The following is a 26333-nucleotide window of genomic DNA, read 5'->3' on the forward strand; positions in this document are numbered from 1 at the left end:
GCGACAGGGTTTCAAAGAACTTGTCTCCAACAGCAGTGCTGAAATTGATAAGGAATATCTTATTTGGCGTTTGGCACTTCCATGCTTGGGAGGCAAGCAGAGTACTACATTGGGATTTTAAGACAAACTGAGCCCTGGTGTTTTAAGTGACCTCTGATATGATTGCCAAGATTTAAAGTATGGTCCCTGAGCACACCTTCGAGGGCTATAGTTTACTGTGAGTCAGCATTCCTAAGTCATTTTCTAATATACCAGTTAGAATGCAGGACTGTCCATTTAAGACAGTGGTCACCCTTAAAGAGGCCAGATTCCACAGCCTGCAGAGACCAAGCTATGCTCCCCGCAGCTGCCTCCTGGGCCCAGAGAATTCAAAGGCAGTCCGTGTGCCTGACCGCTCTTAGTTTATCTTTGCTCTGCTGTGCCCTTTGTCGAACTAAATTGCGGATGTGAAGCTTCTGCCAGCCTCCCAAAACTTAGGAAAGTCTCATGTTTCCTCTGTTCATGAGGTAGTTCTGGGGGCTTTCTCTGAAGAGTTTCCTCTGTGCCCAACTCCCACCTACCCTTCCTCTCCTCCTCTCTCTCCTCTCCCTCCCCTTCCTCTCCCCTCCCCTTTAAGGCCCCATTTGTACTACCCCACACTGTTTTCTGTCTAACGTTCTCCCTCCCACCTGAAGGATCCATCATGGTCTTCAGGCTGTCTCTTCTAATAACTGCCATTCCTGAAGGGAACAGTGTGTCTGCTTCCCTTCCTGGACTCACCACAGCTGTTCTGTTGTTCTCTCTGTAATAGTCTAGGGAACAAGCCCGGGTTCACCTGCTGCTTCTATCCTCTTCCAAATTATTACCTGAACTGCTGGTCTAACTTTTCAGCTACAAACTCCTGCCTCTCTTTTTCCTTCTTCTCTCTTAATAACTTAGTTCTCTCTCTCATTTTGTCTTTTTTCTCTTCAATGGTTTCTCCTTTCAGTTGCATTTCAGAAAAATACTCATTTTCTTCTGAGGCCAAAAGTTCACGTAGCCTGAAACAAACAAAAACAAAACAAAACAAAAAACAACCCAATTAGATAATTGGTAAATCAAAATTATCATTCCAACAGAGTTTTTGTTCTACTGAATTGCTGAATTAGTATCCAATCATGTTTTAAGAAATGAAAGGACACTCACTATGAAGCTGAAGAAACAAGTCAGTCAAGAGCTTCCCTTTCAGGCACAGATTTCATCCCACAGAACCCACTCTGAAAGAATAGAAAAATAGTCTGGTGGCCTAAATTTGATCCTGGGAACCACGTACTAGAAGGGGAAAAACAACTTCCAAAAGTCCTCTGACCTCCACATGAACAATGATACTCCCTTTAATAAATAGTGTTTTTAAAAAAAATCACTGTGGTTTTCCATAAAATAAGAATATGAAAAACTGAACTATGACTTTTATTTGACTTGGGTTTTTTTTTTTAATGCACAGTATTAACCATTGTGGTTTTGTGAGCTCAGCAAAATATTAGAGGACTAGCCTAACATAAGAAAAGGCCCTGAGGTTGATGCTTAGTAGTCAACAGGAATACAAAGTGAGTGCTTCAAGTCTCAGGCCACCAGATTTGTGAGTCTTACTTATTTCTCCTCTCTTCGGTATTGATGACAAAGCCTTGCATGGCATCCTTGACTCTTGCTTGCACGACACTGTCAAAGGACTTGCGGTCACTGTGCTGGATCCAGTCACATCTCAGGCGATCCTGTTCATTTGATTTGATGGAAGCCAAAGTAGTGTGATACTTGTGGTAGCTGCGCTGGATTCGTTTTAGATGTTGCTCAGCCCTCTGAGCTTTGGGAGGCTTGGCTCTCTAAAAATAAACAAGAGTTGTCATTTACAACAAGTAAAAATTAAGGGCCTGACCATCTATAGAAAAAATTATATGTGTAGACATATATATGCATACACACACACACACACACACACACACACACACATGCATGCACATACATATCCACTCTGCAGTTATAGCCAAATCAAACTTAAGTATATGAGAACTAACTTGTTTGAGTCTCTGAGTTTGATATTCATCAACTCAATCTCAAGTACAGAAAGTCTTTGGGTTTTGATGGGATTAACCTAGCATTAACAGGAGATAATGTTAGTAAAAATGTGTTTAGTACACATAATCTACCAAACATAAGTGATACTGTAGAGTATCTGTTATTCAGCTATGTTACTCATGTTACTCATGATCTCCCCTTAGTCTGGTATAAACTTCATTTCAGTGTCTTACCCAAGACCTTGAGAGCAACCTTTCTATATATTGCTAGTCCAGGAAAAACTCCAAATTCCCATTTTAAACTATAACCTATGAACACCTATCATTTTTTCTGTAGAGGAATATTAATTAAGAAAACTGGCTTCTCTAGCAAGAGATCATATACAAAGACCCAGACCTGTATATACGGTCTAGCTGGAATACAAACATTTTTTATATGTTTAATCCCTCCAGCTAGAATACAGACACATCCTTAGTACACACCTTTAAGATAAAATTACTTTCTATAAGGAAGCAAGGATGTTTGAAAATGACTTCTAATGGAGGGGTAGTCAAAGTGCTGAATCAGAGAAAGATTTGACATAATGAGTCAGAGATAAGATACCCCCAACTCTCATGAGAACAGCACAGGAAGCAAAGCTATCTAAGAGCAGTTCAGTGAGAGAGTCAATCAGCTGGGTGTCAGTGCAGTAGAGTGGCAGTTCAGCGTAGGTCAGCAGAGCCAATTGAAGCCAGACAATAAGGATCCAGAAGATTAGAACAAATTGCCAGAGTTAGTTTGAGGCCAAGCAGAGCCATATTGAATCAGTCAGTTTGGAGAGTAGTTTGAACCAGAACAACTGAGTTGAACCAGTCTGCCAGAGTTAAAAAAACAAAACAAAACAAAACAAAAAAAAAACTAGAAAGGGTGATTTTATTCATCAATAAGTCTCTGAGATGACAATTACATTAGGGAAATAAAAGTTACTTTTACATTTTGTACCATCATAAAAGAAAATAAGTCAAATCTTGAGTTATACATCTATCTTTTTTAAAAAAATAATCCTTTGACTAAAACTAGATATAATTATTAAAGAAAGAATTTGTACACCTTTTTGCATCCCTTTCTGCAAATTCCTACCAGGTCAATATGTCACTCAAACCTCATCAGAAGCTTCTATTTGTAGTAAGCAGAGATTAACATAGACACCCACAACAACAGGCCAAAGTTGTTGTACCTAACACCTGTATCTGGGCAAAAGCGAGGTAGGCATGGTTTCAGTTCCTGAACTTGGAGTCTGAGGCAGAGACCATGAGGGGAGGAGAAGGGAGAGGGAGAAAAAAAAGAGGAAGACACCACGAGGTAGGTGGATCATGAGGACATGGCCATGAGGGCCAGCCAGTTAGAGTAAGAGTGCCCTGAGTATAACATGGCAAGTTATATCTCGGGAAGAATAAGAGGCTACAGAATTCTCAGCCCAAAAGGAAACATATACTGTACCCTGAGTCCCTCCCCCATTTCCAAGGTTCAGAGAACAGAAAGAGGCAGTGGATGACAAGAAAACATCTGGGCACAGGACAGCTGCACCTATGAGCTCAGAGTGATTGCAACAGCATGCACACAGCCTGTGCAAGCCCTAAGACAGACCAAGTTCCAGCCTGAAGAGGGAAGGTGGGCACACAATCCTATCACTAGCTGTAGAAAAATGTGGTGACAACCGTTGGCTGCTGGGAGAGAGAGAAGATTTTCTCTAAGAGTATATCACTGACCACACTCACAGGAATCTGGAAAGAATACTATAAATAAACAAACAAACCTGCAAGGCAGGGTTCTAGAAATAATTTAATCAAGCAGAGATGTGAGTGCTATGATCAAAGTGTTCCAAAAAGACAGCCTGCTAGATCGTGAGGTCTCCACAGACCACCAGAGACCACCAGGAGTCCAACTCATATGCAAAAGCAAAGAATCTTTATTCAAGCTTGATCTTGGACCTTCCAACCTCTCCAGAACAGTGGAAGGTATGGAAGGTGCTGAGCTGGTACAAGCCTTGCCTATTTATCATAGTTGCTGTAGCAGGGTGAGGGACTTTCCAACTTGGCTATTACATGATTGTTTGACATTTCCTTGGCACACTTCTATTGGCTAGAAATGATTTCAGACTGATATGAACACTGGTCACTAGCTTAATCAATCTACTTTATGACATGAGGCACTTTCCCCCCTTAAGAACTGATTGGCTGTTACTAGGAGTGGAGTGGCTATTTGCCCAGAAGAATTATGATTGTTCTCAGGGTAACTTGGTTCTTGGAAGAAATTTGGGGTTTTCCAGGAGCTGAGTTCACTCAGAGGGCAAGTTAATCACAAAACGGAATCTGAAAGCAAAACTGAGTTTGTAATGTTAAGTTGGGCCCTTCACAGACTTGTTGATGACTGCTCCTCAGTATAGCTGTAGCCATTTTGTTCCATGCTTGCCAGTCATTTTGTATTGCCAGGGAGATGTTAGTGATACCCAAAAACACAGACAGAAGCCAATCAGATGTAACTCACAGTAGGGTCTTTATTCTATTTGAGGTAGGCCGCCCCAACCCCAACACACACTGCTGTCACACAGGACAGTTTTGGTGGTGGGGGAGCCACAAATATCTATCAGGACAAGGCTTTATAGTAAGCAGCAAGCAGGGAATACATGTGCAAGCATCTAATTGGAAAGCTATTGTGGCCTTTAACATAATTAGTTGCTGCTGGGAGTCATATCATAAACTTAATTTCTGCTCCCCTCTGCATTGGTGGTTGTTAGGCAGGGGTTTGGCTTGTAACCTGGGGGTGCAGGTATATTGGGGAAATAACCTGGAGATGCTGGTCTTGTTGGGAATTAGCCTAGATAGCTAGGCTCAGGTTTTGTTGGGGGTGGGGCAACTTGGAAACTAATGTTAGGTACCAGCCTGTTAGTTTATCTGAATTCAAACTTAGGTCAGGTTCTCTAAAATGGGGTCTGAATTTAAAAGATTTGACATCTGTTTTATATTGTTATTGATGCAGAAAAATAACTTGATTCAGAGCAGAGTCATGCTGACCACATACTCCATTATGTTCTGTTTGTTCTGAGGTTTATTAATCTTAAAAAATTCCACAACCAGACTGGAGAGATGGCTCAGTGGTTAAGAGCACCAACTATTCTCCCAGAGGTCCTGAATTCAATTCCCAGCTACCACTTGGTGGCTCACAATCATCTGTAATGGGATCTGGTATGTCTGAAGACAGCTACAGTGTATTCATATACATAAAATAAAATAAATAAATAAATCTAAAAAAAAAAAAAGAAAGAAATTCCACAACCGTAAGCTCCACTTAAGGCCAATCAGAATAAAGGTCAGTTAGAACTATTTGGTCTAGCTGGCCAACGTAGCTTGAGTCAGAGTTGATCTCTAAGCAGTGCTTCTTGTACCTACACATGAACTCATTGTGGTTTTTGCCTTTATAACTGGCCCTGAAAAACATTCAGGGATGAAGTCTAGTTCCTGAGTCTATGCTGCCTTCCTGATTGACCAGTCTTGGCATATGCATTCAATAAACCAGCCCTGTTTGACTGAGACTGGTGCCTGAGTGGTTTGTGCAGTGATTCCAAGACCTCAACAATTTCAGTTTCTTTAAATGTATTATTTGTACAATGGCCACTAAAATAATAAAAGTTGTTAAGGGCCAAGCTGTAACTGCCTGCAGTTACATCGAACGGGTTCCTGGAAGGGAAGCTGGGGATGTATAGGAAGGCAGCAAAAAGAGAGGAAGACCAAGACAACATGGCTGTTTAAGGTCTCTAAGTTTAATGGGGAACTCCAAATATATAGGCAGGGAAAAATCCTTTTCTGAAAGGCTGGAAGCTTCTTAGTAGAATCAGTTCAGTTGCTCTGCAGGTGGCTAGTGTTTCTCAGAAAACTGCAGGTCCTTGAAGAACAATGGGCTTCACCTTGGTCTGAGCGCTCCACCCTAGGTAGAGGGGATTATGGCTAACACAGGAGTCCCCGCTCAAAGGCTGGGAGAAGAACTTCATATTGGTCGATGTCAAGTTCCTGCCAGGTGGCATGGCACCTCTATAAGGCTCTCTACACCCAGCCTAACATACAAACTCCATTTTACATTTAGACTCCATCTTATGCTAAGCTAGTCCTTTGTGTGAACTCAGTGACAAGAAAAAAAAACCCACAATTTGTTCCAGGAACCAAGACATACCTAGCAACTGCCACGACTCCTTTAGCAAACAGTCGCTCTACAAATAGGAACAGCCAATCAGCTCTTAGGAGGAAAGTACCCAATGTTCCAGATGTCTCAAAATAGATTGCTTAAGCAAGCTGCTATTAGCCGGGCAGTGGCACACGCCTTTAATCCCAGAACTTGGGAGGCAGAGGCAGGCAGATTTCTGAGTTTGAGGCCAGCCTGGTTACAGAGTTCCAGGACAGCCAGGGCTACACACAGAAACCCTGTCTTGAAAAAAACCAAAAAAAAAAAAAAAAAAAAAAGCAAGCCGCTATTGTTATTCCAAATTGAAATCATTACTAGTCAATAGAAATGCACCAAGATGTAACCGTCAAATGTCAACCAATCATGTAACTGCCAAATTGGAAAGCCTCTCACCCTGCTGAAACTGTAATAAATAGACAAGGCTTTACCAACTTGGGGCCTTCCACACCCACCCACTGCATTGGAGAGGTCCAAGCTCCAGCTTGAATAAAGACTCTTTGCTTTTTGTATATTAGTTGAACTCCTGGTTGTCTCTGGTGATCTGCGGGGCCTGGGCGTAACAGTTGGAAGAGTATGTATGTACATTTTGAAAATATGTCAACACACTAAATGAAATCTCATTGACTGTATCCTTATCATTTCTGTCTTCCTAGCATTGAGCCTACTCCTCCTCACTAGGAATGAGTGGACAAGTGTTTCTGGGTGGTCTTGATGACTCAGTATCTGTGCATCCTGGTGCCACCACAAAACCAATAGTCTAGAGCTTCCTGTTTTCAGCAGTGGGTTTTATCCCATCATCCTTGGTTAAGTTGTGGCAAGTTGGGGCTAATTCATGGTAACAATTCCTTAAGACACAAGGCAGATTCATTCAGATGAATTACATTTTGAACATTGGTGTCAGAATTACCAGATACTGGGATATCTGGTAGCCATTGGTTATCTGTAGTAACCACTCAAGGCGGGGTGGGCAGAATCCAAAGATAAACTGATGGAGGGTTTTAGGGCTTGGTGTACATGAAGAGGCACCTAAATGCAATCAACAGGATGAAATGGAATGCAGACCCGAGATTAGAGTGGGAAGACACAAACCCACATCAAAATCTTTTTGAGTCTAGAGTCATTTAATTAAACTACTATTGTCTAACATTCCTGGTATTTTATGAGTGCAGATTCTATGGCAATGAAGTAGAGCAGGGTTACTTGGGTAGGAGACACAACAAGAACTCAGGGTTCTGGTAGATGTGTGAGCTGAAAACAGGAAGCACATAGGCCAGCTAGATGCAACTGTCACCAGTTGTGAGGACAGGGATCAAGATCCGGTATACCTTGACTAAAAAGAGGAACAATGACAAGTATTGGTGAGCAGTAGCACCAGCGGTAGCCAGACCTAAGAGCCCTGTGTGGCTTGCGGTACAGAGACACGAAGTCATGGAGCTCAAGATGGCGTCAAACTCTCTCTTCCTCTGCTTCCCTGTTACAGGATATATGGTCACACTGTGAACCCTGAGATTGTGTTGTTTACTGGAAAAACCTGCTTCAAGATGTGATGTGGCTCAACCCTTAGCACACACACATCTTTAATCCTTCTGGCTGGAATAAAGACATACCTTCAGTATACACCTTTAACTCTAAGCACTGAAGGTAAAGTTAGTTTGTAGAAGGAAACACCTAAGCTTGGAAGTGATACCTAATTGAGTGGCAAAGTGACAACTCAGAGAAAGATTTCACAGAATAGGATACACCCAACCCTCATGAGGAGACAGAGGAAAGGGAAGCTACCTAAAAGAGGCAGTCCAGTGAGAGAAGAGGAGGAGGAGGAGGAGGAGGAGGAGGAGGAGGAGGAGGAGGAGGAAGAGGAGGTTCTTTTACTGGGAGAGTTTCACAGAGACAGGTTGCAGAGAGAAAACAAGCTAGACACAGGTGAAGACAAAACAAGTCAGAGAATGAGAAGGAATCAGAAAATTAGAATATATTGCCAAAGTTAGTATGAAGCTAAGCAGAGCAATTCAGGAGAAACCTAGAGAAGCCAGACTGACTCAGTCAGCTTGAAGAGTTTGAGCTAGAACAGTTGAGTTGATCAGCCGGCCAGAGTTCAGAAAAAGCTAGAAAGTTCGAGCTTATTCAGCAGTAAATCTCATAAAAAACTAGAAACAGGATTGTCCCTGACCAAAATTCACACTGTTCAATAGAAATATAATAGAAATATAATAGATCCATTATAAAAGTTTTTCTAGTAACTGCATTAGTTAAGTGAAAGTAAGAAATTAATTTTGATAATAGATTTTATTTATCCAATATATTCAGAATATTATCTTTTCAATACGTGACTCCAAGCAATTTCAACACATAGCCAGAGGTCAAACCCAGGTGTAGCAAACAACTACAATAATGGACACAGACGCTGGGATTTGTGAAGATCAAGGAAGGACTTTGCTACTACAACACATCAGGTTCCCATTTTAGAGAGCAGGGACTGGATCCAGGCTTGGCTCTGGCCTATACTCATTCATCACCGTGTTGAACCAGTTATCTATTCTCCATGTCTAGGGTTTCCATCTGTCAAATGGGAAAGAGAAACCTGCTGGTGGTTGCTCACAACGCTGTATGCACTGCTTCCTCCTAAGGAAGTTCTGTTATCTGACACTTTGACATCTGAGGAGAACCATGTGTGGCTTCTTTTGCGTCCTACTTTTGTTGTAAGGACAGTGTTCAATAGGCCTGCTTTGGCTATAGCAGTGTGTCTTTTTCCTGTTCCTTATTGGTTATGAACATAAATAACAGTCACCAACAAATGGCCTGGATCCTGAGCATTGCATGAAGATACATGACCATAACGTGTTGTTTCTGTCCCCCATGAACTCACCTTGTGACCTTACAGGCCATAGCAGCTTCCAGACTACCTTTTTCAGGGTGTAAGCAGACTGAAATGTGGCATATGTACTACTGCAATACAACTGTATTCTTGGTTAGCCCAAATCTTTCTTCCTCAAGTTGCCAGCACACCTATTATCTGCCTCTAACAGCTTATTTAGGAGGAAATAAACAGCATGTGGATGGCATTTTTAATGAAGGGGGAAACTCCCAGGGCCCCTGGATTTACTCCTGTATATTCTTTCAGGCTATACATCCAGTAGAGTTCCTGCCATAACTCTGATTACACGTGGTAGAGTTTCTGGCTTTTCTGCAGTTTCTGCAGAAATAAAGGAACCCGTATGCATGGATGAGGAGTGTTTGGATTGTTGGTAAAATGCATCAAATTACTTTCTACCATTATCAGGCCATCCTAGGTGGCAACCTCGAAGTATGTCAACTTCAAAGGTTGTTTCTGAAATAAGTTAGGTAGGAGGCAACTACCTAACTTATTTCCAGTCTGTAGGGGCACTTTTGTTCAACACCAGTTATTCATTTAGCCAGCACAAAGAGCACTCTATTACACAGAGCATTCAAAGCCCAGTTCTCCTTCCATAGACTATTTTCCTAAGGTTACACAACCAATTCAATGTCACACTGTTGAACCATAGGCAGTACAGATCCAGAAACTGCCTCCTGGCCCAGTGCCCTTCCAAAATACTCCCACACCCACAGCTCACAGCAAGGTGTCAGATTTCATCTGAGGAATGTTGAAGGAAGAGAGAGAGAGAGAGAGAGAGAGAGAGAGAGAGAGAGAGAGAGAGAGAGAGAGAAGGAAAGAAAGAAAGAAAGAAAGAGAGAGAGAGAGAGAGAGAGAGAAGGAAGGAAGGAAGGAAGGAAGGAAGGAAGGAAGGAAGGAAGGAAGGAAGGAAGGAAGGAAGGACGCACGCACCCAGGTCGGGAGTGGTGATTGTAGCTGGAGACTGGGGAAAGGGTGTGGGTGTAATGGTAGATAGATGATCGCAGTTGTGTCCCTGGTGAAGGAACCCAGCCAGGTCGGGCTTCACCAGATGGAAAAGTCCTAAGTTTCCCCGCACACACATCCTGCACTTACTATGATCACCGCTTTGGGAGTGGGGCCCTTGAATTCCCTTGGAACAGTGCCAAATCGCTGGCTGTACATCTTCGTCTCTTTGGGATGGTGGAGACAGAAAACTAGAAAGCCCGGTGGAGTCCACTTCCCAGACGCAGAGACCGGTTGCCATGGTGCGCCACCCCTCCCCCGCGTGCTGCTAGAGTGAGGGTGGGCGGGCCAAGTGGAAATAGTCCCTAGTCACTGGCCCATCAGAGCAATCTGTTGTCATCAACCCGCCCATCCACTGTTGGCACAGGAACACCACTTTCCATCTCCTTCTCTTCCTCCAGAGCTCACCAGAAAGACAGATGGGATAGGGACCGGACCTAAAAACCTTTCAACTGAAAGGATCAAAACACAACTCAGTGTCTTTTGCTAGTATCGCACGTAACAGACCTAAAAGCATGAAAAAAGTTAGTGGGCCTTTTGAGGTTAAATTTTCTATTATCTCAAAATTAATCTTGATGGCGACAATAATCACATAGCAACCTTACGTTTCTCTTAATTTTTTTCTTTTTCTTTTCTCTCTCTCTCTCTCTCTTTTTTTTTTTTTTTTTTTTTTTTTTTTTTTTTTTACAATTTGCAAAGTATTTTCAGAAACAACCTTTGAGGTTGACAAAATTCTTACAGGGTTGAAAGAATTGAAGGTATTAGTTTTTAGTTTGCAGTGAAATCAAGAAGGCTCAAGAAGCCAAAGTGCTTTGTCATATCACGCAACCAGTAATATCTGTGAATAAAATCTTCCTACTGCACTGAACAGAAAATGAGACTCCCATTTTGGGCTAACACAGGAAGAGGGCATATCAGATATACTGGCGGGGCAGTTGTTTGCTGGGCTGGACGCAGTAGTCTGAATGGAGGAATCAGCTTCGGATCAGAAGTCCAGATACTCAATTCTTGAGAATCAGGGTCCCAGGCAAAACTGGCAATACAGTCCAAGAAACTAGACAGTCCTCAGCATACATGGAAACCAGAGTTGTAGTTCCCAGCAACAGTAAAAGTTATACTGCTTAAGAGCCAATTGATTGCTACTGTGGTGCCCCTGTTAAGTGGGCTGGGGGTAGGGGAACATGAACAGGAGGGGAGTAATAACGCCAGTCACTGACAGATACTAAGTGCAATTCACGTGCATATACATTTAAGGTTGGTTTTCTACAAATTAGCGTGCTTATTTGTAACCGGCCCACTTCAGATTCTCTACATGGTACATCTCTAGATTTGGATTCCATTTCCTGAATTCCAGGTTCAGCTTTTCAGCCACAAAGCAATGTCTTTCTTCTCTTAATAATAATTGCTTTTCTCTCCTATAATACTTCTTCTTTCAACTGCAGCTCAGTAAAATACTCATTTTCATTTACTGCTAACAGTTTATGTAGCCTGAAACAAAAAAGAAAAACAATTAAGAGGCTGTCTGGGCTCCCAGACCATGTCCAGAGAGGCAGCCCCTTCATCGGAGTACTCTTCAGTGGTGGCTTTTAGGTGGGTGTCCCCTCACCCCCCAGCATATCCTCTACAGAGGGGAAGAAATCCCTTCAGCATGGTTTGTGAAAGACCCCAGAGACTGGGGATGCATGCCCCATAACCTTCACCCTGAGATTTGGGTCACCACAGAAGTCTTGTTGGTGAGTCTGGGAAGGCCTAGGAAGCTGACCCCTAAAGGCAGCCAGTGGACATCACAGGGCCATCCTAAGCTCACACTCAAGTACCATCAGCTGATGGGGCTGGTAGCACTAACTCCGGGTTTAGACAGGCTTACCACTCTCTGAGGTGGAGCCAGCTTTTCCACACACGAGGCTTTGCAGGTGCAGGCAGAGGCTCTGTTCCAGGGCAACTGGCATCAGCTTTAAAAATCTACCTGATGGTCTTCTCAACCCACCTAGGCCTAGAGGAGCCTTGCAGACTGCATGGTGAGAGGAGCAGCAAGTGCAGTGCCTCAGCCTGCAGCCACCCACTGAAGCAGAGCAAATAACACAACTGATGTGATCCTGCCACCTACTATCCCGGTTTCCCATGGCAGTCAACACCATTAGCACCACCAAACATCTCTAAAGAAACACTAGCATAAAAAACAATAGAACAAGAAAGTTGTTTTAAAGTAATTTTACAATAGAACACCTTAGAAATAGAAATGATGAAGTTGTTTCCAACTTCTAAGGACTGGCTTCTCCACAGTATACTCAGTTCTATATTTTAGCATCAAAGTCCAAAATAACCTGGAGATCCTTTTATCACTTGTAATATATATTGATGCATCTTATACAATTCCATTTCTGAATCTCAGTATCATGTACGGTGAGAACTATGGGCCAAGCTTTCAAGACTTGGATGAATGACACAAGCACAGCTGAGACCAGCAAGACTGCTATGGATGGGCGTGGCAACATTTCTTTACTTGCTGAGACCATTCATGGTCTTCAGCCTTCCCTTCTCAGCAATGTAGTTCTGTTGTTATCCTCAGGTGAGTGGTGAGTCCTTGGGAGCAGAGCCATGGCAGGGTGGCTTTCTAACATGTCACCCTGACTAGACTATACTTCCCGGATCCTTCCCCATACACATACTTCCAGTTAAGAACATCCACAGAGACGCTGTGGCTAGTAGACGTGAAGCAGCAGCAGCAGGCTGTTCTTAACACTTGGGAGGTTGGTGTAGGGACACCAAGCATGTTGCAGTTCATACAAGCTGTCATTGGTCTGCTGTCTCACCTTGCTATGGGGAAACAGCAAGTCCTACAGCCAGGCCTTCAGTTGCTACAACTTCCCTGGGCTCTTGTCCTAGGCCAGATGTTTCTAAGGACACTAACTTCTTCTGCAGGATACAAACATCATTGAAGCTGGAGGCGGCGAGACACTGCATGGGTTCCAGGCCATCTTCTTGAATTCCAACTCTCGTTCATGGAATTCTCCCATATGTCCATCCACCTACCCTTCCTGACTCCCCATGCTGAATACTTTTAAGTCCCAGCATTATATATAAATGACAGTCCCAGGTTGCTAAACCATCTCCACAAATTACATGATGTAAAACATCTCCCAAAATGTCTTTAACATGCATACACCAGCCTTTGTTGTAGTGGTTCTGATCTTTTGATTGTCCCCTAGTCAAACACACATAGTAGTCGAGACTCTTCATTCACAAGTCAAATGCCACCCAAGCACATGTCCCTTAGTACAGCAGTCAGGGCTACCAGGAACTAGGGACAAGTGTGCGCTCTAGGGGTTGCAGAGCAGCATGGTTCCCGGACCCAACTCGGCAAAGCAGGGCAAAGGCAGAGGTGGCAGAGCTCTGTCTTGCGAGTTGGAAATAGTGATCTAGATCTGCATTACCAAAAGCAGCAGAGCTAGGATGAAGCTAACAGTGGGGTACACAGGACACACATACAGTGAGGTACTCAGTCCTGCCCTGTAAAGCTGGCTAAATAACAAACTTTACACTTTTTGGCATTTTAAGGATGGGAAATGAGGTAAGGCTGAGCCAAGACTGGTCCTTGGGCAGGACTCAGTGCCTAAATTCACCCAGCCTCCTAACCTTTGGGCTGAGGGCAGGAAACAAGCACAAAGGTCATTAGCGAGAAGAAGCTGCCAGAAAAGAGGGGTCAGGCTGACAGCTTTAGTTCCAACCACTGCTGTTGGAAGTGAAGACTGTCTGGGCACAGCAAACTGTGAGCCAGCATGGGGAAGAGCACACTCGGGAACAGAGGGAGCCTCTGCAGCATCCAGGGCCTAACAAGGTGACCCATCCACCCACAGCCTGAGCATTCCCGAAACCACAACAGGCAAAATGTAAAGGATATCTTACAGTTTTCATAGTGACCCTCTGCTATTTTCAAAGTCACTGAAACTGCTATTGTAATATACATTATTGCACAGAAGATTGCAGATAACATTTAGTGGCTTAAAGAACAAAGCTTTTATAGCCTACGTGTGTTTCTAGATTCTACCAACACTAACTGTTTGACACTGGGAACGTTCATCTCTTCTGAATCTATTACCCACCTGAAAAAGTGCATAATACCAGTGTGTTCCTAAGGACTACTGTGTTAAGTGTTAAGTGTCGCTTGGCTCCACAGAGGAGCTCAGCAAACAGCTGTTCCTTTCCCTCCTTTATTCACATAGCACTGCAATTGCTGTTTCCCTGAGAAAATGTTCAGACACACTGCCAGGTCATCCAGAAGCCACCGGCAAACACCATGAAGATGGCTTGTGTGAGTTGTTTGTAGTGGCTTCAGCTATCCTTCTCTACCCTACCATCCAACTTCTCATCGCACTGAGATCCTCGGAGGAGCAGATGCTCTACCAGCCTTCTACTCTTTCTCTTCCTCTCCAGCTTGCTTCTAAGGTCCAAGGACTGAGCAGGCCTGCTCTTTGTTGTGCTTGTAGGTTTTGCTCCTAGGGTTGATTCACACTCAAGCTCAGGCCAGGGCCCAGCCCCTGGAGGACCAAGGTTGTTTTTCATAAAGCCGGTCTGCAAATATCACCTTCAGTCCTACAGTCAGCAGAAGCCTCCAGTCTACTGCATCTTAGCTTCAGGCTTTTTAAGGTCCTTGGACCTAGAGAAGAGGGAGCAGGTCTGTCTGTTGAATGAGGTTTGCTATGTACAAAACACAGCATCACAAAACCATTTCCTACTATTCTGTATCTCCATCCACTTCTCCTTATTTATCTTATAGTCACATTTCTTTCTTCAAGAGACTAGCATGTAAACAGGATAGCACTTGTCTGTTGAGAGGCACTATCACTAAATGTAGTTACCAGGAGGAGCCCCCAGCTGCTCTACCCGGGGGAGGGCGATCATCTCAGTCACCTCCTCCTGCTATCTACAAGGTATGCTACCAAGGTTTCTAGCTGTTAAAAATATTTGCTGGAACAAAGGGATCTGGGTGCTTTGTCCAATCATTGTTCTAACCACAGGGTGACATGGGGCGTCCTCCTCCCACCGCAAAGGCAGTTCTCACTTCTATGACTAGATTCACAAGGACAGGTCTACACAGCATCTTAAACTCAACAGCAAAAGTTTGAGAGGCACAGCCCCGTCAGCCCACAGAGGCTGCTGGGGACCAGGGGATCCGTTTGAGATCACTTAGCTAACTATAGACTTAGCTTGTGCGGCCTCATTAAACCCAGTCCCTAACCAACTCCGCTGCTTGGGCAAGTAGGGCCATCTGTGTGCTACAGTCTTCCCACCAGCGGGGACAGCACACCCAGTAATGGGCACATAGGGACTCTCCAAAGGTCTTCAAGACCACAAACAGTGATCTGAGTAAGAATGCATGACAAATCTAACTCTTCAAGGGTTTTCTTAAGGAGGGTGAAGGTCGCAACCAGCCTCACTTTATCTGTTTTCCTTCAATTCTCATCATGGAGCATCAGTCCTGTTCCTTCCCGAAGAGGAGAGCCCTGAAACCAATGGGTTGGGTCTCAGGAACAATCTACAGTGCTGAGTACACACACACACACACACACACACACTCTCTCTCTCTCTCTCTCTCTCTCTCTCTCTCCCTCTCCCCCCGATCCCCGCCCCATGGCTGTACAGTATAATAATGGTTGCACACCTTTATGTCCCTCTGTACCAAATCAAATTGCTAACCCTAGATTCAAAGCTCAGGGCATATCCGGCCAGCACTTCCCCACCCCCACACCTAACTAATGGTACAGGGCACACCTGGGCAACCAGGCTTCTGCGTCTCGGAGGCGGGTTCCACCCAGGCTGAAGATCTCCGTGATCTGAGGAAGAATTAACACTATGGGTCAGTATAGTGGGAGGAGATGGGGCAAGGTCAGGGTGGGGCCGGGGCTCCCCGGGCACTGACCACTGGTGTGCCAAGCCCTCCTGTCTCCTCTGCTGGGGCTGACTCAGAGACATCCTCCTCCCTGCTCTCCTCTCCGCCCTCCTCAGGGCCAGGGGGCTCTTGTTTCACAGGTGGAAGGTCTGGGTCTGCCACCTAGAATGAGGAAGGAAAGCATTAGGACAGGGCTAGCCTGGAACAAGATTTTTATCAGCTAGCCCATTCCACAGACAGACCTTACTTTTATCAGTAAGAAATGCCACCTCCCTGCCTGTGAACCATCTCCAGTCATCTGTGAGCTAAGCAAAATTAGTTGCTATGGAGAATAAGGTGTCTGCTAGACATGCTGGCTAACTCAACAGAATGATCATAGGCAGCGCACCTATCACTCTCTCAGAGCCACCATCATGGCTTACTACCTTCTTGTTTACAGACTACCTGTGTGGCACCAACAGGACACTCATTACTGCCCAAACCTTGCCAGGGAAGCCAGACTGCAACGTGGAAGAAGTCAGGAAGGTTGTCACTGCTGTCCACTCCTCTGAGGCATCCGCCTTCTCTTGCTTCACCTGGGGTAAGGCCACAGCCCAAGTCGGGGCAGAGCTCTGGGCCTCCTGCATGAGGGAGGGTGGCAGCAGACTTGGTCTCCGCTCCACAGCACAGGGCTGGGTGGAGCTGGGAAGAGGAGGATGAGCGCCTTACCTGTATTGGGGCTTCTGGGAACGCTGCAGCAGTGCCAGGCACCTGCATGAGACTGCTGGTACCCTCTTGTAAAAACACAAGGTCTGTGTCAGGTTGGGGCAGTACAGAGCCTCTACCTGCTTGCCGCTTTCCTGAACCTTGGACAGGGCGTGGTGGGCTTGTGACCACAGCCAAAGGGGCCTTTATGGGAGAGCTCAGTTTGAGCTGTTGAGCAGAGGCAGGCCTCTTTCGATGAGTATAATGTGGAGGCAATCCTGCTCCCTCCTCAGACCCTGACCCAGGACTGGGCAGCAGCCGCTTCTGTGAGACAAAGATTGGGTGCTGTGGTCAGCAGGCACAGTCCTGCCATCCTCCCACCCACCCATGCCCACCTTGGCCTACTCAGCAAGCCTGCTAACTTCCCGTCAAGCCCAACAGTGTGCTGCACTCACGGCTTCTCACCACTGAGCCTGGTACTCAGTCTCCTGTAAGCAATGGCAGCACCAGCTGGACTCATTAGCCCCCAACACAGGATTTGTTAATCCTCAACTTGAGTTACCAGACCACCCGCTGATCTATCAGGCACGCCCACTACTCCCAAGCACTGGAGGTGGGCCAGGTCCAGACCAGCCCACGCACCTAACCCCACCTGCCCCACCCACCGTGGCAAACTGCAGGCACTGGCGCCAACGACACTTCTGGCGCTTCTGGTTGCTGCCCCCGAATTTGGGCTTGTCGCAGCAGAAGTCGCAGTGGCCACAGTCCATCCGCCGTAGGCAGGCTGCACAGGCCCCACACTTGCGGTTCTGCCGCTGGTTCGTGTAGGGCTGCTGGGTGGAGGGAACGGTGGTGCCATCACTAAGGGCCATCCTCAACACCCTCATGGAGGACCTAGGTACACACCAGGCTCAGCCTAACTCTGCTCAGCATCTGTGACTTCAAATGCTACCATCACTGTGCCAGTTGGCCTCAAAGACCATTAAGACTGAGGCTGCTCCAGTACGTGCAATGCATTACGGCATCTGCTATCGAGACAGTATTTCCAGACCTCACTTCCTGGACTCTGCTGACGTTCCTGAGTTCTCTTTCCTATGCCAGCTGTTGCCTCACTCTGTACACCCTTCTGAGGTCATTATTCAGCCTGCTTGTGCTGCACCAGCCACCGAGGCTAGTTCACCTGACAGGAAGCACTGTTACTGTGCGGTTGACTCTTAATTTCTTCCCCAATTGCTTACACCACCCTGGTACTCACTATTACCCCCTACTAGTTCCAGCACAGCATCTGCTTCCTTGAGGGTAAAGAAGCAGCCGCAGAGTCTAGGCTTATGCAGGGAAGGTGGAGCCACTCACTAGCTCGTCCTCGTCTACACAGTAATAGATGAACTCAGCAGGTGACGTGGGTGCTACGTCGCTGATGTGCTGCAGAGGCAAATATGCTGGGGTCAGGGCAGGTTCCAAGTAAGTTTAGGGTTGTGCCTTCCCCCTGCCCACCAGGGCATTACCAGCTCTGTAGGCTCTGGGTGATGTGATGCAGGATGTGGAGGAAGTGGCGGGGTTTGGGAGTCATGTTGAGAAGCTACCTTCGAGCCTCTCTTACTATAATCACGTTTACCCTAGAAGCCAAAAGAACAGTTAAGGCTTGGCGGCACCAGGCAGCTACTGGACCCAGGGAGTGCGGAAAGCATGCATTGAGTGTCAGGTGGTGTGCAATCAGGCACTCACAGTGGGGGACACCACAACGTGGGGAGGGCACTGCTGACATCCTTGAGGGTGGCCTCGGAAGCGATGAGCAGCGTGCTGGCAGAGAAAAGCAGGCAGGCAGAACCAAGGAGGTGATCGTGGGACAGAAGGAAAGAGGGCATGAGGCAGGAAAACCAAGATTGGGAGGAAGCAACAGCAGTGGCGGTGGCGAATTTAATAGCAGAATGAGCTCTGCTCCAGCCTTGGCTCGACCATCACCAGTCCCTCCAGCCTGACTCACCCAAAAACAGCGCCGTTGCAAACACCTCCACTGGCGCTTGAGACCAGGGCGGGGAGAGCGAAGACAGATGCGGCAATGGCCACAATCCTCTTGGGTCTGACAACCCCGACACACGCCACACGCTCGTCTCTGTGGGGAGGCCGGAGGTGTGGAGTCAGGGGATGAAGGCCAGGGGCTGAGGTGAGCCTGGGCCCACCCCTTGGGACTGGACTCACCTTCCCCACAATCCGTAGGCAGCGTCTCTGCTCACATTTGCAGAAAAGCCCTGAGGCAACTTCATTGGGCAGCTGCAGGCAGCAGGTGGCGCATTGGCCGCAGTCTTCTTTCACAAGGCAAGCAGTGCACTCCCCACAGCCAACTCGCTGTCAGAGACAGAGGGCAAGGTCAAAGGCCCTGACTCCAGGACTGCTGCTCTCCAGAGGCTTGCACACCTACTATGCAAGTCTCCAGGAGCCTCCTTGCCATAGCTGAGAAATTACTGACTAGCTTGCCAACACCAAGGCCGCCATGATGTCTCCTACAAGTGCTCTGTTAAATGCACCCTTGTGTCTACTGACAGCACATTAATTCCCATTACTGGATCTACAAACAAACCAACACATAGGTTCCTATCTAAAACAAAAAACAAAAAACCAACGCATCAATCCTAAACCCTCTCTCAGCTCTATCACACCCCGCTCCCCTCTAGACTACACACAGACATATTGTTCTTACCTTAAACATTCTCTGCTCTCGGTTGAAGGCAATTCTCTGTGCTGGTGGAAGGGAGAGAAATGGAAACCAGGCTTCAGACATGTGGCTTCAGCTACTTCATTAACCTCCACTTTTACTGCTGTACAATGGCAACAGAGTGGGGCTCAGAGGCTGACTCCAGATGTGCCAAAAGCCTCTAACATAACCTCCAGCTTAGCCTGGCACTGTGTCTACAGTATGGCCCTTCTAACTCCCTTTACCTCGGCAGTCTTTGCACAATGTCCTGAGTCTCTGCCTTTTGATACCATCCCATGACAAGTGGATTCCACAATTCTCACAGCACCTAAAGTGAAAAGTGCAGGAGTAAGCATCTCCGATCCCAATCCCAATCCCAAATCACAGCCACCTGGCTCACTGTAAGCCAACACTCACGCGGGTGCGGGTGCGGGTGCGGGTGCCGGTGCCGGTGCCGGTGCGGGTGCGGGTGCCGGTGCGGGTGCCGGTGCAGACACAGGTAAAGAAGCTAGAGCTGTAGAAGTAACAGTCTTAATTTCCTCCCATGGAGTCTCTCTCCTGGGCTCTCTTCTCTGTGGTCCAACCTGCTGTTTCTTGGTCTTGGCTGATTTAGAAGACTTCTTTTTCTTCTTGTTGGGGACAGCCAAAGGATGGGTCTGAAGACGAAGACAAGAAGCATGTAGATTAATGCCTAGGTGTCATGTGACACAACTGCCCTAGCGTGGGCACCAACATTATCAAGTACCTTGGGAATGGGATGGCATAAGATGCCTTGTCTGAAGTCAAACAGAGTAAGATCACATGCAGGGCCCAAGTATCGAGTCAGCTCAACCTTGCTTCGGATCTTTTCTCCTGTGGGGCTGAGAATGAACCAGAATGACTTGGCACCAAGACGGAGTCAATGACATGACACTCACACATCCTCACAGATCTGGTGAGATGCAGGAAGCAGTCTGGAGTCTGTGTGTCCCACCCAAGTTCTACCCCAATACAAGTAACAGGAATACAAAATGTGAACATAAATAACCAGCATGCATACAAATGTTAATAAATAATTGTGAACCTCATTTTGATCTATAACACCATATATTCGATGGTAATCCCATAAAATCATAATACAGTGGAAAATCCTATTATCTGGCAATATTGTAACAATTCTAATGTCATAACAAAGAACATTATTTAGGCATCTGCAATGGTGTTACTGTAAACAAGGTTGGTGCAACGCCTACAGCACAATGATATATGGTACATATTTGATTAATGATGATCAGAATCACTAGTTTATGAACTTAGTACAATTTTATCATTAGAGCTCTACTTATGAAAAACAATAATGTGCTGTGAAACTGGAATATGTTAGACTAGTAGTAACCGAATATAACTAAATGTTTACCGCTTCTCTTGATTTCATAATTCTCTCCTGTGCTTGACTTAATCTCTTGACTTTTGTTCAGCATAAGAGCAGTATGCCATAGTTTATGTAGTGGTCCCATAAGATTATGTTGTCTAATGATACCACCTATGTCCTTGTTTTATAACCTATGATTCTCACATGATAATCCATTAAATAACATGTTTCTCAGAAGTTACCAGTCCAGTAGGGAATGTATGACTATAGGACTATTTAGCTAAGATGTACAGTACAGTTGTGTATGATACCACCTAGGTTTGTGTAGTTAGTGTCACTGTGGATCTCTCAGATGGTATTACTAGTGGTAACTGTATATAGACACATAAATAGTCCAGACATGGTGGCATATGCCTTTAATTCTAGTACTTGTGAGGCAGAGCCAAGGGGATGAATTTCTCCGAGCTCAGCCTGGTCTACATAATGAACTCCAAGACTCTGTAGAGATCCTGTCTCAGAAATAATTAAATACTAAATACATAAATATATTTACAATATGTAATACTAGTGTTAAAAATTATACGAGTAAAAATCAACACAAAATATAGCCATATTAAGTAATATGTAAATATGTATTTTGTTTTGCTTTAAGATGGAGGTCTCATTTTAACCCAGAGGCTTTGAAACTCTCTATGTAAAGAAACATGAACTGGAACTTCTAATCCTCCTGTCTGTACCCGCCCCTGCCCCAAGTGCTAGGATTTCAGAAGCACACCACCATGCTGAGTTTACACAGTGCTGACAAATGCAAGGCTCTATGCACATTACTCATGCTCTCAGTACTTAAATATGTTGTATTGCATGCAAAAATGAGTAATCATAAAAGTTTGTAACAGAAATATTTTTAAAACATGAAAATGAAACTATATGCAAAACAAGGTATAAGTATAGTTAATGCTGAGGGATGATACTCTAGGTCTTTTCACTTCCGAATTGTGAGAGACATTCAGTGTCTCTTGAGACCATGTACTCATTGTTTGTAAAAACAATGTAACTTTAGAAAAAGTCCCCTTCCGGGAGGAAAAGGGCAGGACATGTTTTGAACTAATACTTGGTGATGCAGGCTCAGACAACCAGGGGCCTTCCCTGTACCTAGGGCAGTAATATGCTTCTGAGCCTGCTTCTTATCAGTCGATGGGAATCGGGACTCAGAGAAATGTCAAAAGCACAGCATTCGTGGCTTCTGATCCTACGGTAAGAAACTTTGTTATTGCCGGCCCAGAAGTGCCACATTTCCTACCAGCATCCACACAGGCAATAAACCGATTTACTAATCTGATGTATATCCATCTGTAGATACGCAATTACTCACAAGTTTCGAAATTTTTATACACCCTCATATGTGAAAAAAGTTATAAACATGATGAAAACTATATGAAATTCTATTACATTCTTCAAGAGAAATGGCAACTTAAACAGAAAGAGTGTAAAAAATTTAATAGCTCCATCAATAATACCACGCTTATAAATTTCAATGTGATATACTTAGTCAATATTCATTATATATGATAATCACATATTATGAAGTTGCTACAAACCCTGAAGTTTTGAAACAAGGACCACTGCGTCTACAGGAGATATAGGGAGGTTCCAGCAAGCCTGTCACATTTTCAAGCAACTGATCAATAGTCCTGTTTTATGTGTCTCTGCTTAAAAACACCATAACATTTGTTTTGTACAAATAACTCCATGACTGCTAATGAGTAAGAGCCTCCGGCTTGAGAGGATGTTTTATCTAGGTTTGTCTGCTAATGTTTTCTTGTTTTTCTGAAGACACCTGCTGTACAGGACACATACCCTAAGTACAATGTTTTTACACCATATCATCCTCTGAAACATACAAGGCAGCCAGCACCAGCTGAGACAGTTTACAATTTCCCTGGTGACAGCCACTATGTTGTTGGCTTTTCTTATAACAAAGCTGGTCAGTATGCTTTTACCAGCCATTGGTTTCATCACCTTTAGCTACTTTACCAACTACTTTGAAGCTTCATCAAGTACTAGAGATGCTAATTTTGTCGGGTTTTTTTTTTTTTTTAACAAAATCCCAATCATTCGGTTTTACCACTGAAGACTTGGGAACCAGATGCTGGGGTGAAAGTCTGCTAGCTCAGAGAGGCAGAGAAAGCACCCAGCTGGCCTTCCTCTTAGCTGACAGCCCAACAAGTATCTCCCACTTATGCAAAATCCCTTCTTCAAACTCAGTGTCCCTCCCTTGTACTTCCTCTAAATCTCTCTTTCCACCCCCATGACTACCTCTTACTCCCTTTAATTTTTTTTTAAAGATTTATTTATTTTATTATATGTAAGTACACTGTAGCTGTCTTCAGACACTCCAGAAGAAGGCATCAGATCCCATTACAGATGGTTGTGAGCCACCATGTGGTTGCTGGGAATTGAACTCAGGACCTTCGGAAGAGCAGTCGGTGCTCTTAACTGCTGAGCCATCTCACCAGCCCTCTCTTTAATTTTTTAATAATCTTATATTCACTTCCTGTCAACTGGTTGCTTGTTCTGCCTCTTGACCTAAGGTTGAGCCACACCACAACAAAAAACAGGTTTTCCCCCAGTAATATAATCAATCTCAGGGTTCATAGTGTGATTAAATATCCTACAACAATTTTTGTTCTTTCCAGAGCAGCCTCACATACATCTCAGCACGTTTCCTCTTCTCTTTCTGGGGGGACCATTTCTGATTTTGAACACTCAACCGGATGGCACTGCAATGCATGTGTGAAAGTAGCTTATCTGACAAGGAGAGAAGGCAGCCTTCTTGCACTCAGAACACTAGAGAATACTTGAGCATTTTATTGGGGAGTCATCTTAAACAACGAGTTTGCCAACAAAAATATGGCTCTAAACAGATGGTGGAAAGGGTGACCAGGTTTCAAAACTAGAGAGAGAGAAAGAGAGAGAGAGAGAGAGACAGAGAGAGAGAGAAAGACAGAGAGAGAGAGAGAGAGCTTGTTCAACTTTAATTCCGAATACATGCACTAGACAATTCAAATTCTTAACTGTTCCATGTGTGTCTGTGAATAATCACAAATGCACTGTGAATATTGACTTTGATCAAATCAACTTTATTAAGAATAGGTGATTAAGAAAAACAAAACTTTTAATAAGGACTATGTGCACAGTTTTAACTCCATTTAGAGATTTAAACGCACCCCTTTACTCTAATACCAGTGAGGTCCAACTCCACTGAACACTGTCCACTGCCCACCCGTTACCTCTGGTAATAGATGTCTGAGCGTCCACAAGAGGCCCCTGACTTTCGAAAGGCCTCTCGGCGTTTCCAGCCAGGGCCCAGGGCTGGGCAGTCCTGCCAGGCCTCAGCCATAGATGCTTCAGGGACAGAACAGAAGCCTGCAAGATTGAAAGAAGGTAGAGTATGGGGGAAAGTGGCAAAGCCATGTGCTCCCTTTAATACTTACCCCAGACTAGCACAAGTATGTCCTTGGTGCAGAAAATCTCCCAGTCTTTGACTTAACAGCCCCATTCTTCCCTCCCTGTCCTCCTCCAAACATGCATATTACCCCTCCCCAGTCTGAGAAGACTCATTCCTCAGGGTATGAGGCCCTTAATTCTCTTGTCCCTAGGATCCTACTTCAGTGTTCTGAGCGCCCATTTAAACTTTCCTTGACCTGAGTTTCCAATGTCTTCCAGTGTTTCTAGCTGCATGTGTCAGAGGCCCCAACTCCTCCATACACTGGATCAAACATTACCCACATTCTTTCCATGCCTCAAGTTGGAAGCCTCCCATGTGTCCCCCTCAAGTTCAAGAGCTCTCCTCAAAACTTATTTTTCCCTCATTATTCTGACCCACAACTCTTCTCCATTCTGTCTCAAACGTCTCTACTGCTCACCCCTACAGTCAGTGTTAGCTACTTTCTCTAAACTGTATGTATCATTCTCCATGTCTCTTATCATCTTGTGAAACTTCCTTTTTCCTCCACAGTGACCTGCCTCCCAATTTCTCAGTTTGTGTTCCGGAACAAGGCCATCCCGCCCAATCATCGGACATTCTATTTCTTTTTATCCGCCACGAGTCTCCAGTCCTACACCATTCTAACCCTGCTATTTCTCCTGTCTCGGGCCCCCCTATCTTTGCATTCTCAGCTTTGGGACCCCATTCCTATCCTGTTAACACGAAGATCCGATGACTCTCTGAACGTTCTATCTCTTCTACTCCTCGACATCCTAGTCCCAGAATCTAGACACCGCTGTCAATGCCCTGAGCCACATCCCTTCCTTTTCTGTCTTTCGGTCCAGTTCCCCCGATCATCTCTTTCAACATTCAGAGGGAGCCGTTCCTTCTCCAGCCGTGAGAGCCCTTCGCGCCTCCCCGCAAGCGCTCGGAGCCCCTGCAGCCTCCTCCCGAGCTCTCGCCACTCCCACGGCTGTCTCACCAGCTTGACACCAGGCCCGCAGCTTCCTCCGCTCTAGGCCCGTGGACCCATGGGAAGGATCCCGCTTCCGCGACCCGCCCGTTCCACTCTTCCTCTTCTTCCTCCTCCACCGCAGCCTCTTCCAAAACAGTAGTTGTCGCCTCTGCGGCGGTTGGTTACTCCCGGAACCGGAAATCCAATGCTTGCCTTTGGGGCTCCAACTAGGACCAGCACCTGTGTGTGCAGCCTTGTCACGCGTGCCCTCAAAGGGGAGGCTCCGCGCCTGCGTACTGCAGCTTCACGGGCGCGCGGTTTCTCGGGAACCTTCAGCGCCTGCGCACTGACAACACCCGCGGCCCGCCGGGTCTCTGCTGCTGTGCGCCTGCGCTCCTCGGTGCCCAGGCAAACACAACTTTCCCAGCTGCTGGTCTCCAAAGCCGCTGCTGACACAAGGGGGCGTGAATGGCCTGGCTGGCTCGGCCCACTCTTAATTTCTCTCTCCACAAACAGCGGGAGCGCGAACCCCGAGATTATGCCTGTGCACTTCCTTTTCCAGGAGACACTCCTCCTTTGTTCCTGGGACTACCTTCTTCAGGATTGGTACCCACTTCTTTGTGGAATAGGATCACTGCAACCCGGCCAGGTTCCTTACTCGGGAACCAGGGAGGAGGCGTGATGTGCAAGTACAAATACTGGGGCCAAGTGAGAACTTGCCCATTCTTCAAAGGCCCAATGGGAGAGAATGGTAAGCTGACCAAGGTAGTTTATTTTGCTTTAAGCTGACTCCATTTAGCATTGCTGTGTTATGATGTTAGAATTAGAGAACTCGAGACTACTGGGAAAGACCACTCAGTCAAATCCAGTTAGTTCAATTTTATTAAGCTGGCCACCTGACTGCACCCACCAGGTGGAGATAAAAGAGACTGAGACCCAGGCTTAAAGGGAAGGGGAAGTTTTAAAGGGAAAACCACAATCGGTTCATTTATGAGGAATGTGTAGCTATGTAAGGAATAACCTTACTTCCACCTTGCACGCAACCATAAGCATGTTTACAGAAGCCAGGGCAAGCAGTTAATCACTGCACAATAATTACACATCTCTGGGAAGTGGGTAAAGAGACTTTGACAAGTCCCTGGAATTGTTGCCAG

At 45.5% G+C, this 26333-nt stretch overlaps 2 protein-coding genes across 12 annotated transcripts in view; both read right to left on the bottom strand.

Annotated features, from left to right (window-relative positions):
* Positions 1-10776, bottom strand: part of Cfap53 (cilia and flagella associated protein 53) — a 109670-nt gene extending 98894 nt beyond the window's left edge. The window contains exons 1-3 of the mRNA XM_052201446.1: positions 10211-10776; positions 1609-1838; positions 846-1019 (exon numbers count right to left, since the gene is read on the bottom strand). Of these exons, the coding sequence (XP_052057406.1) occupies positions 846-1019; positions 1609-1838; positions 10211-10279 (473 nt within the window). The 5' untranslated portion in view covers positions 10280-10776. The remainder of the gene's footprint in view (positions 1-845; positions 1020-1608; positions 1839-10210) is intronic.
* A 28-nt stretch (positions 10777-10804) lies between these two features.
* Positions 10805-25469, bottom strand: Mbd1 (methyl-CpG binding domain protein 1). Of its 11 annotated transcripts, none has more exons than XM_052201442.1 (17): positions 25207-25469; positions 24028-24163; positions 20132-20246; positions 19804-20042; positions 19632-19714; positions 19393-19433; positions 18894-19040; positions 18679-18807; positions 18200-18310; positions 18048-18116; positions 17360-17527; positions 16719-17018; positions 16493-16630; positions 16041-16172; positions 15893-15954; positions 15559-15624; positions 11522-11608 (listed from the first exon to the last, which is right to left on the bottom strand). In XM_052201442.1, exons 2-16 carry the CDS (start codon positions 24135-24137, stop codon positions 15594-15596), a joined length of 1875 nt encoding a protein of 624 aa, XP_052057402.1. In that variant the 5' UTR covers positions 24138-24163; positions 25207-25469; the 3' UTR covers positions 11522-11608; positions 15559-15593. The 11 variants fall into 11 exon arrangements, with proteins under 11 accessions (XP_052057396.1, XP_052057404.1, XP_052057403.1 ...); XM_052201438.1 differs by lacking the exon at positions 15559-15624 and adding an exon at positions 14706-14777 and having other exon boundaries at positions 11527-11608; XM_052201441.1 differs by lacking the exon at positions 11522-11608 and adding an exon at positions 12317-14777.
* Positions 25470-26333: the final 864 nt, after the last annotated feature.

This window comes from Apodemus sylvaticus, chromosome 13, assembly GCF_947179515.1.
Source record: "Apodemus sylvaticus chromosome 13, mApoSyl1.1, whole genome shotgun sequence".
NCBI lineage: Eukaryota > Metazoa > Chordata > Mammalia > Rodentia > Muridae > Apodemus > Apodemus sylvaticus.